General features: G+C 38.3%; 2 protein-coding genes across 2 annotated transcripts; both read right to left on the reverse strand.

Annotated features, from left to right (window-relative positions):
• On the reverse strand, positions 1–5,292 carry LOC100255870 (S-adenosyl-L-methionine-dependent tRNA 4-demethylwyosine synthase). Its single transcript, XM_002281432.5, has 8 exons — positions 4,083–5,292; positions 3,455–3,570; positions 3,057–3,232; positions 1,633–1,823; positions 1,448–1,534; positions 765–922; positions 479–689; positions 1–389 (listed from the first exon to the last, which is right to left on the reverse strand). Exons 1-8 carry the CDS (start codon positions 4,959–4,961, stop codon positions 243–245), a joined length of 1,965 nt encoding a protein of 654 aa, XP_002281468.1. The 5' UTR covers positions 4,962–5,292; the 3' UTR covers positions 1–242.
• Positions 5,293–5,377: 85 nt separating this feature from the next.
• On the reverse strand, positions 5,378–11,307 carry LOC109121680 (probable methyltransferase PMT28). The gene is made up of 8 exons (XM_019216569.2): positions 9,564–11,307; positions 9,333–9,482; positions 8,599–8,869; positions 8,368–8,460; positions 7,553–7,727; positions 6,887–7,129; positions 6,538–6,732; positions 5,378–5,808 (listed from the first exon to the last, which is right to left on the reverse strand). Exons 1-8 carry the CDS (start codon positions 10,410–10,412, stop codon positions 5,610–5,612), a joined length of 2,175 nt encoding a protein of 724 aa, XP_019072114.1. The 5' UTR covers positions 10,413–11,307; the 3' UTR covers positions 5,378–5,609.
• Between the last annotated feature and the right edge of the window lie 338 nt (positions 11,308–11,645).

The following is an 11,645-nucleotide window of genomic DNA, read 5'->3' on the forward strand; positions in this document are numbered from 1 at the left end:
TAAAGACAGTAAACAATAATACATTTATAACCCTTTAAACATAAACCAGTATAAACTCAAATGTTTTTTTTTTATGAAAAAGAAATAAAATACATGTGAAAGAACTATCCCGTATGCCACGATTTGCAGCCTCATCTATAGCCATGTAATGCAAAATTGTTTTTGATCCATGAGTAACTAAAATACCATAAAACCTAAACAAGTCATTCCAACTATTCGATAAATTTAAATTTCTCACCCGGTTAATCAGTGGTTTTTGGTCTATGATGCCGCTCCTTCCTATAACGAGACTGACCTGGATCAAACCCACCTTCCTCTGCTCCGTAGACAGCCCAGGATGGTGTGGCAGCCATGTAATCCTTGCTATTAAAAGGTCTTCCAGAAGCTACCTGCATTTTCAATTAGTGCACAAAAATTAGAAAATAGCAATGGTAATCCAAAGGCTGTCTCTTAAGATTGAAATGGTGTTGATACCAACCAGATCATGGAACTTTTCATAGTCTATCCATGTGAACCATTGGTTGTTGACCTTAAACTTATCGGTTTTTGCCAAGAGAACACAGCACGAGTGGACGTGCTCACAAGCAACCTCATACTCCCCTTTGCTCTTCAGAGCTAAGGCCTCTGAAAAGGCTTTCACATCAGCATGCCAGGGCACATTCTCCATCGTCAACTTTGATGTAGCAGACCTGTGAAAAGGATTCTTGTGATTATGCAAATAGATCATTGCATATAGCAAAACTGACATAACAAGATAAACTTACGATCCACAATATGTAACTCCTTTGATTTCAACAAAGTCGGGCTTCCCAATGGAAAAAAGATTAAAATAAGCATCTATTTCTTCAGTATTCCAGCCTTTAACCAAGGTCAAGCGATAAACAGTTCGTTGTTGTTTTTCCCTGAGAGCTTTCAAGGAATCCTGGCAAACATTCGTAAGTAACCAATCAGCATACCAGTTTTCAAGACACCATCCTTCATGCATAAGCACCCAATGAACATACAACATACTACTGCTAGGAAATTTATGCATCTGGGTGCATAGAAATAAGTATGAGAGACATTAGGGCCCAAAGGACTTGTTGAAATTTCAACTTCACTAATAACCATGTTAGACAAATGCTACTTTAATTTGACAGTGAAAATACCTAATTAAAAGTTTCAGATATAACACAAGTAAACAATCAAAGGATAGAATCCTCCACTTGAAGCAGTTTGATATGGAATAAGAATCAATGACCTTTAGAAATAGGCTAATCATACACACACAACTCTTGTTTGGTCCCCGAAGTGTGAAATATCAACACATAACTCACATGTACTCTTGTTTAGTCCCCAAGGTGTGGCCCATCAACACACAACTCACACGTATGCACAACCCTTCTTTAGTCACCAAAGTGTGGCCTATCAACACACAGCTCTTGTTTGAGGAAGAAAATTTACTTACAACAAATCGCTCCCAAAAGTCCCCAAAGAGTGGCCTATCAATTGCCTTCAAGCTGTCCTTTGTTGCCGCATCTACACTAACATATAACTGTAGATATCAAATTAAGTCAGATGGGTTAGCAGTTAAAAACATTATTATGTATCCAAGATTTTTTTCCAATAAGGATGAAATTGAAGACTGCAAACCTGAGTAACAGGTTTCAACTCTTTAATCTTTTCAGGAAACTGTGCATTTGTCACCAGAAAGGTAGAAATCCGCCTCCGGTGCAGTTCTTCTATGAGTGAGTTAATTTCTGGATACATGATAGGTTCACCAACAAGTGATAAAGCACAATGCCTCGGTGAAAGACCTTCTGATAATCGTTCCGCTTTAACGCCTAGAAGAAATATATTTTCTGGTCAACCCAACTGATTTGGCTACATTGAAAATCAACCACTCAACACAGCAAACAATAAAAGAATGCACAAATTACAATGCAACTAGTAATCCTCGTAACTTCTCAACCCAGAATAATGAAAAATAATAGCATCAGCATCCTTGGTACATTTTGTTTGTAAGCTTAACCACTTAAGTTGGCAGTTTGGGTACCAGTCATATCATCAAATTCTCTATTAGAAGTTTACTGAACCTGACCTAATAAGCAGATAACTGATCCCATTATTGATAGCCTGAAGCTGTGGAAAGAACAGTTTCAAAATAAATAAATCCCTAGATGAAGTAAAGTGGACTTGAATGCCAAAATGGCATGTTTGGAGGAAAACGATTGGATGATTAAGTAGGTTGGGTGCTAGGGCACCAAATTGGCACCATTTTTCTTTTTCTTTTTCTTTTTTTAGCAAAACATAAAAGCTGGATTTTGGAAAATGTGGCTATAATATTTTCTTTTTCTAATACTGAAACTGCTTTTCCAAAATGTGGCTACCATATTTTGCAAAAAAAAATAACAACAAAAATAAAAATGGTCCAATGTCTTGCCTAAACAGCATCAAAAAGCTTAGATTGAAAACTAGTGTCAAGCAAAGGCTGGGTTTGAAGTATTCCCCCCAAAAGATGCCATTTTGGCATTCAATGCAGTAAGGTGGTTAATGACATTTAGTGTTGCCTGAGACCTTTTATGAGAAAATGAAATGAAACTAAATTCAGTTCTGTGTGCAGAGAGGGAGACTGAAGTGGAAGCAGGTTTATAATTTTTTACTGGTTATACAGATCTGCATGTAATCTGAAAAATTATTCACAGTTAAAACATAGGGAATCAGGTGACAGTCGTAGCCAAGTAACTATGTTATTAGCCACAGTGGCTCACCATTTAGGTAGCAACATTCTTACAGTTAAAACATGGGGAAAAACTATGTTGATGTAGTGATGTTATGTTTTTTTTTTTTTTTTTGATAGGATGTTGATTTAGTGATGTGATGTAACAAGTGGGACCCATCTGATGGTGGGTCTTCTCCACTAAACATGCATTAACATGGCAAGAAATAGCACAAACTGGAAAGCTATTGGATGATAATCTGGACAAGAGCCAAACTCATTCTTGTTTTCAGTTTTATGACAGATTCACAATAAGGCATAAAAGATCATTCAGATTATATAAAAAACAAAAACCTACCAGGAACACCTTTCATTTGCCTTATCATCTTCGTATGGAGGTCAATGGCAGAATTCACAATCTCCAAAGGATCATCCATCTTCCAGCGCCAGCTCTTTCCTACAGGATTAGTGTGGTGCCTCCAACAGAAAACACATTTGTTGGCACATGCCAAACTTGGGGTTGCTTCCATGCACCTGTTTATTTTGAAGTTCAGCCATTTAGATTTTTGCTCAATGTAAATGACATAAAAATCTTTTAACAAGAGGGAAACGCGGAGTTAACTAAAAGATGACTGTCAGAATCCTTTTTTGGTTACCCATTCAATCTAAAAAATCCAACTTAACTAATAAAAACAAAGTTTAGTGGCCAAGGGCCCAAGACTCAATTAAAACATAATGAAGCAGCAAACCCATTACCTGTGACTCTCTATGCCATAAAATGAGTGCTTGTAGCAGCCACCACGGCCTCTAAGTTGTGACTTTGTCCATCTACAAATTTTGACACCGCTATGAGAACCAATAATTTTGTATCCCTGCAAAAAAAAATAAAAATGGTTGTTTGCCAGTTAAAACAAGAAACTGAGATTAAATGTAAAAATTTCTTTGATAGGTGAGATTAAGTGTAAAAATTTCAAGAATACAAAACATGGAAATCCAATGCAAGCCTACAAAAATGTTGAATGAATTTCTATCTCCGTACACTCCTTAAGGCAACAAGCTACTTAGCAACATCTTCCCACAGAAAAAGAGTAACAAAAAGTTTAGTAAATTTAGATTCCAATTCATGAACAATACGACTTTAACACCTATACCATCATGGAGCTCTAATTCAAAAACAAATTAATGAAATCATTTCGTCATATTTTGTATAGAATTTTTACACACAAGTTGATGAAATAATGCTCAGTAATCACTATATAGTCAATAGAAATACCTCTCAAAAAAAAAAATGCTAGAGACTCTAAGAAATGCAATGATTTCATTCCAAGTCCCTGGCCCATTTGCCAATTTCAGCAACAAGAGAAGGGAGACTAAACAAGAATACCTGCTTTTCTAGGCTCGCTCTGATCACTGGAGTCACCATTTCTTTTTCCCCATTAATTGTCCCACTAGAAGTTGTCATTGTCTTTGTTTTCCTTGAAGGACCTTTACCCGCAATATCCTCAAGATCAACAATACTCCCCTCGGCTCCATTCTCTCTATCCGCATCATCGTCGTCGTCATAATCCTCTTCTGACCCATCAATTGTCTCAGCATCACTCTCCACGACAGCCATAGAACCATCAAAAACCCCATTTTCCACAGAACCACCCTTCAAAACACTAATCAACTTCCTACTCCAAACATCAAAAACCTCATCCAAATCACCCGCATCAACATCACCTTCCTCAACAGGCAAAACCTGCAAACCCCCAAGCTTCCGCATCCGCTTCGAGAAACCCCTCGCAACAGCATTGAATGCCGCACCATATGATCGGCTTCCGACCCCAAACACCGCGAATTTACAACGAGAGAGCAACATAGATCCAACCCTAAAATCGTCTGCGCTCTCGGCAAGCCAATTGGAAAAGAATCCAGCATCGGGAGGGGGGTTTCCATCTTCCCACGTGGACGCTACGATCAAAACGAGAGTTTCTTTGGAAAGGTCTTCGGGCTCGTAGTCTTTGGGATGAACAAGGTCGAAAGAGAGATCACAGGAGGTAAGAAGACGGAGGAGACGACGGGCTAGGATTTCGGAGGTACCTGTTTGGGAAACAAAGAAGAGCTTGCCTTTGGAGGAAGAATTAGGGTTAGTGGTTGGGAAGAGGAGTGCATGCCTTTTGAGACGAAGAGATTTGTAGAAGCAGTAAAGGGTGGAAGCGGAGAGGAGGGCCAAGAGAGTGAGTCGAGCTGAGTGAGAATTGTAGGCTTCAAAGAGACGCATATTGCCCACCTTCAACTAGTCTACCACCACCACGCCACTGCAAAAGGTGGCTCCTGCTACGGAATATGATCCCTCTCTCTATATATAAATATAATGGGCTTCCTTATTGGGCACAACCCTCCAGTCCAATCCCCAACATGGGCGTCAGTTATTCAACTAAACTCTCTGCCCTGGCCCTCAATTTTCAAGCCTTCTTGCTCCCACAAAGATAATAGATCTAGTCTATATAAACATGAGACACCCACCATCTAAGAGCAAGCAAAACCTTCAGGCCCATCCGTACAGGGCAAGCTGTGGTGTTTCATTCTTAATAAACTGAAAATATAAAAAATTAAAAAAAACTCAGATATTGAATGCCATTTACAAAGCAGAATTGCTATAAACCATATTATCATCATAACAAGAAGATGGAAACATTCACACAACCTTTAAAAGGAAATGTTTAGACTCAAAATTTGACAAGCATTCGTGTTAAATGTTAACAATCAAGAATACATGGTCATATACTTCCTCACAAAAATCAGTGTTCTTTCATCTCCTGCAAGGGCCTCTGGTTTAGTAAGTGAAAGCAACAGCATGATCTCATGAAAGTAGGGGATCATTGCTCATTATCCTTATATAACAACACTGTCTGCATGTACAAATATTTCATGGTCGCCACAAGGTTTTTTGGGCACACATGATACCCTCCTTATCCTGTGCGAAAGTCATTCGGATTTCCCAGTGCATACTTCTCAAAATTCCTTCCAGGGGATCAAGTATCTCCACCTTATCTCTTATAATTGCCCAACCTCCAGGCCGTAATATTCGATCCATCTCAACCACGATTGCTACTGGCTGCTTACACCTGCAAAAAACAAATTTTTATAAGTCATGGACAATCATGAGGGAAGAAAGTCCATATTTATAGGCTTCATTTTTCTCCTAGAATGTTAGGTGCGTTACAACACAGATATGCTTGAAGACGTTCTGCCAATGACTAGCTAGGATAAAAATGGACTACACTAATAAGAATACGGTTTTTAAGCTTTTTTCCAAGGCATGCTCAGCCAGAGAAAAATAATCGCAATGGTATTATATGGATTACTAGAGGAAACCCAGTGACTTATCACATTATTTAAGAAATATATGGTAGTTGGGTATGGGGAACAGACCGAGCCTTGTCCAGGTACAACATGCGCTCTCAACATCTAAAATTCCTGATACTAGATATCTCTTTCTTTGTCTCCCCATCACTCTCATCAATTCCATTTGAGCTGTGGCTTTTCAGGCCAAGACATGCTACCCAAAATAACCATAACTATAACCCAAGGAGATAATTAAACAATTCTACTTAATAGTTGAAACCCCAAAAAATGTTCCAATTTATATACCAGATATTATCCATTGGAGCAATGTTTGTGCCAACTGAACATCAAAGATGACTAAATGGTCTGCATGCATTGGCTTGAGCAGACAACTAAGTTAAAATAACCAAACTTTTGTCTGAGATGAGTGAGGAGCACTTACAGGATGGAACAATCTCAAGGAACAAAAATAACAAGTAGACCCTGTAACAGGATTGGGTTTAGTTTACCTGTTTTTAAGCCGTGAGAACATATGATCTGCATGCAGAAGATCATATGATCTGGGATATGTACCAAAGGACTCGCACCAATCATGGTAGATTCCAACAAGCCCACGTTCATAAATGATTGGAAGAGTGTCTGGTGCATGGACTGGGACAACATTCATCACCCAGACCTTCTGATCAGAAAGAGCTGCAGCAAATCTGTATAGCGGAAATGAATAAGCACTCTTTTGATAGAAGAATACAAGTTTATAAGTTACTGCTCCACCACACAGAGAAGCTAGTAAGAAAGAAGGGCAAAACAGTATAATTTCATCGAAAAATAAACTTTTATTCTAAGATTTTGCTTACGTACCCTCCATAGATGGATTTCATGTCCAGTATATTATGCACATTTGACCAGTCAATTCCCATTCCTGTGAGGTAGGACTTGCTGACAATAGCTTTCCAGTGCTCAGAGTCTGCAATCAACTTATCTCTATTCTCCAGCCAGTCAGGAAAAGTATCAAGCCTCTTTGGCCATTCCTCAGGCCACTCTGTCCCACGTTCTTCAATAGCTGCTGGGATGGTGTGCAAGCAAGTCTTCATTGGGACATACCTGTTACCAATAAATCATCAAGGAAATGGATATAAATTCAGAATAGAAATATAAGTTCCCCTCCCACACCATGCATAATTGTGTCGTAAGCTTATGTTGATTTGAACTTCAATAATGAATGAACCCAAAGTCTAATGCTACATTAGTCACCTAGACCATGGTAGCTAGATGCTTGCTTGTTCAGTTCCAGTCCAACACAAAAAGTGTAATGCTGGGGAATATCTGTTGCTTTCCAAATTAGGATGTTTTTCCTTCCTTTATTTATTTATTTATTTTTGTGTGTGTGTGTGCGTGTGTGGAAAAAAGTGTTCATACAATAATAATGAAGACAGAATACTTCAAGCCATGGACAATATTGTCAATCAGAGTGTCATACCAAAGACAAAGGGATAAATTTGGTGAAGTAAGATCACCCCAGCTTACCAGGCTGCATCTGGTTTCTCATCTTCCTTGCATATAGGAGGATTTTTCTTCCTTCTCAACTCATATATATCATTTGATTCTGGCTTCTGATATATTTTAACACCTACTTCACTGATTTCATCAGTTTTATGAGCCAGGACATTCCAACAGATTGAAGCTGTCAATGAGGTCATTTCTGGTGAGAGAAAAAAAGAAGTAAATATCATCACAAAAAACGGTTCCTTAAGCAAGATTTTCTTGCATAGATGCCACAGCAATTTTGATACATGTGCACATATGGCAATTAACATCATTGGGGGCTAATATATCAGCTTAGAAGATGTTTGCCCATCTCATTTCACACATAGCAATTTTAAGCCAAACAAAGTGAACAACCTCTGCTCCTAGGAACTACTTTGCTAGATTGTTAGTACAAAGTGCATGGAACATCTCTCCTTTGCACCTGGCACAGAACCAGGGTGCCAAATCTTCACATTCAGACAGAGGTTTAGGTGGTCAACCATGTGCACTGGCTTTGGCAGTGGAATAATATCTTAGTTTCCTTCAAGCGGAAAAAATAAATTAAAAATAAAAAGCATCAATCCAATTAATTTTCTCAACTGCACCATATTGTAAGAATAACATGAACAGAATTACAGAAATCTTCAGGAGACACAATGTTGCTTAGGCAGAGATTATCAGTAGTATCATATGCAAATAGCCTTGGGATAAACTAAATGTTTTGATCAAATAGATATAATGCTTCCCAAAGGGAAAGAAACCTACTATTCATGTGTCACCAAGTGAAGTTATTAATGAAGGAATTGAGGTCACACCTTCTTCATCTTCAATGTTGTCATGTTTACTTGATAAAATAAAATATCCACCAGGCCTCAAAATCCTATTCATCTCCAAAAGAAGTTTACCCCCTGAAATATTGGAAAAGAAAACTATAACATTAAAAAATTGCAGGTTAGTTGCAATCAAAGAATGTAAATGGAAGAAGAAATGGTGAAAGGAAAAAGGTGAGAAGAAACGAAAGAAAAATAAGGAAAGGGCAAACAAACCATTAGAATGCCAAGCTATGTTGCATCCACCACAGTGAATGGCATCAAAAACACCACTGGGAAAAGGAAGTCTTCGAGTTCCAAAAGGGCTAACTACTGCAGGAAAACCACGTTCAAGAGCAACCTGTGCTAGGTCCACTAGATCATCCTTCAAACCTAGTGATAGTGTTAATACCTCCTTATCAAGAAGAAATGCCCCAAAGCTCACATCTGTACAGCCAATATCCAGTACAACACGAATATTTTTTCCCCATTCAATGTCTGGTACCATCTATCAACCCACCAAAATTTTAATTATAAAACATGCCAAGGATAATAACATCCACAAAAATCATTAAAATCTAAGTTGCATTTTGCAGACACTTCCAGAATCATGTTAATACAATTCAGATGACTTGCAGAAAGTCGGAAACCAACCAGCATGCTCAACCACTATGTCCTCCATAAATAGCAAATAAATCGAAGAAAAGCAAGCTATTTCTAAATTTTCTACGGCAAACATGACAGCTTTCTTGAATTCAAATGAGACAATATGAAACTATCATCCTTTACATGGATCATAGGAATATGATTACATCATGTTTCATACGGACATGCAAGTTTTCTTTTCAAAATGCTGTTATCGTTTTATTGAATTTCGTTGTTTTCCATTTAAGAATCAGGTTTTTTAGAGAAACAGAACAATTATGACTCAACTGAGACAACACAAAAATAAAAAAGGAAAAATAAATCACCTCCTCAAGAGATTCAAGGTAGTGAAAAACTCCACCCTTGAATTCAGACTGGTTCTGGGGAAACATAAGATATTCTCCAGACTCCACCACCCAACTATGTGTTTTAATAAATGCAGCAAGCTTGGGATGGGCCACATTTTTATACAGTACCTGCAAAATATAAAAAGATTTGACAAATGCTTCATCGGATACTGAACTTCCAAAAAGAGACAATCTCAACTCCTCACATACCTTCAATTTGCTCTCTGGCCAAGGTACTGGAGAAGAATACCCCTTAGCTGGAAGAGGAATGAGACACATTGGAGGCGTTCTTGGGCAACTTCTCTCTCTATGCCGATAGCTCTGCAGTCTTCCAGTGCCACTTTCATTGTCAATACAAGGAATGTAATTGTGCTTGCTCCTTGTGCTACATAATTTCCAGGTATATTGTGCCTTTAAATCAAACAATGGACCATTTCTCTTTTTCTTCTTCCCTGTACTCTTCGACCCACCACTCTCCTCTTCCACCTTCCCCACAGGTTCCTCCTCCACTGTAACAGCCCAATCACCGTCTGCGTCCACATCCTCATTAGCTTCACCCTCACGATCTACAGCTTCTTCTTTATCATCTCCTCCCACTTCTCCTTCTTCCTTTTCTTTCTCGGACTCCTTATTCTCAGATCCCTCTGATCCATGATTCTGTTTATCTATCCCCTCTTTTCCCTCATTGGCTTCTTCCTTTTTATCAATATTTGTAGAGTTGTTCCCATTGGCTGCCAAAGTCACAGACCCATCAAGCTTTTTCTCATCTTTCTCTTCCAAATCAGATTCAAATTTCACCTTGTTTCTTCCTCCACTCAATTCAGTTTTTTCAGGTTCGTTCTTCTTCAACCCAGTCCGTGAACTGCCCACCCCCGTGCTACCGGGGACGGGCTCATTGATGTCGCCGAAGCTACTCCTTTGAGAGGTCACGGCAGAAGGAGAAGCCGAGAACATAGACCAAACGAATATAAAACACATTCCCAAGACGGCCACCGCCGTCATCTTCACGCACACCCCATATGGGCGTTTCGCTTGGCGACCAAACCGAGCCAGAGCCATCTCCCAAAGACTCCAGTGGTCTCTTTAAGACAGGATTAAATCAAGTAGAGAAGAGAACACCATTACATAGGAAAAGATGGGAAACCCAAAAAAGAACCCACCAATTGACTACAAAAATTGAATTATAAAAAAAAAAATTGAAATAGTTGACTACCGCCAATCAGACGATAAGATCTATACAAATTTTCCACTGAATCGAGAATAAACAATCATTTGCAGCTAAGTAAAGAAAAACCCATCAAGCTTCCCTTCGATATTAAGGAAATTTCAGGTGCCCAGATTGGTAAACTCACAAAACTAGAGCTTCAGTCGAGCACTTGGTTTTTGGAACTGGTATAGTATAGTATAGCTATCATCTACCTAATTCAACTTTTTTTTGAGAAAAAAAAAATACAAAATGAATGGCAAAATAAGAAAGAAATGGATTCAGCAGCCTTGTTTGTTGTGATAACAATAAAATTTTACAACGGAAAACGAAAAAGATTCACACAGTTTAGCTACCATAAATATCGCATTCTATGGCATGGCTTTTCTTTCGTTACTTTTGACTCAAGAGTGAGACGAAATTGGAGACAGAGGAGGGGTTATTCAAGGAGCAATGTGATGAGTGCGATTTGAAAGAGGTCGAGCATGACATGTGCTGCTCCACCCAATACGCAATCAGCTCCACATATGTAAGAAATAAACAGAATTTGTATCGGTCGTCAGATTTTCTTCCACTTCGCCCGTTTGCTTTACCGGAAAAATAGTTTTGGCAGGAAAAAGGATCAATCAGTCATGCGTGAGTGTGGGTCGATGTAATTAAGAATGTTTTTTACATTGAGAGGGAAGAACTCCCTAACTTCGCGGGATAGATACTTTTAGGTATAAGAAAATAAGCTCTTATCTGTATTCCTTTACGAGTGATTAAAGCCACTTAATTTTCCTTTACTATTCGTTTCTGATTTTAAAAAGTTGACAAGGTGTTTTAAGTCTCCTTAAAAACCCGATGCCAAAATATTAACTTTTAAAAAACATTATTGATATTATAAAAAATTTATTAAATATAAAAAAAAAACTTCATGCATAAGCCAAGACCAAGCTTTTGCGTAAGTCGAGATAGAACTTTTACAAGAAACAACATTTTTCGTGATTTATATTAAATCAGAGTTTTTAATGAGCTTAAAAAGCAGTTGTTGAATACTCAAAAAAGTTCATCCTAATGGGACCAAAGTCCATTCCATGGATTTTTCA

Source organism: Vitis vinifera, chromosome 18 (genome assembly GCF_030704535.1).
Source record: "Vitis vinifera cultivar Pinot Noir 40024 chromosome 18, ASM3070453v1".
Classification (NCBI taxonomy): Eukaryota; Viridiplantae; Streptophyta; class Magnoliopsida; order Vitales; family Vitaceae; genus Vitis; species Vitis vinifera.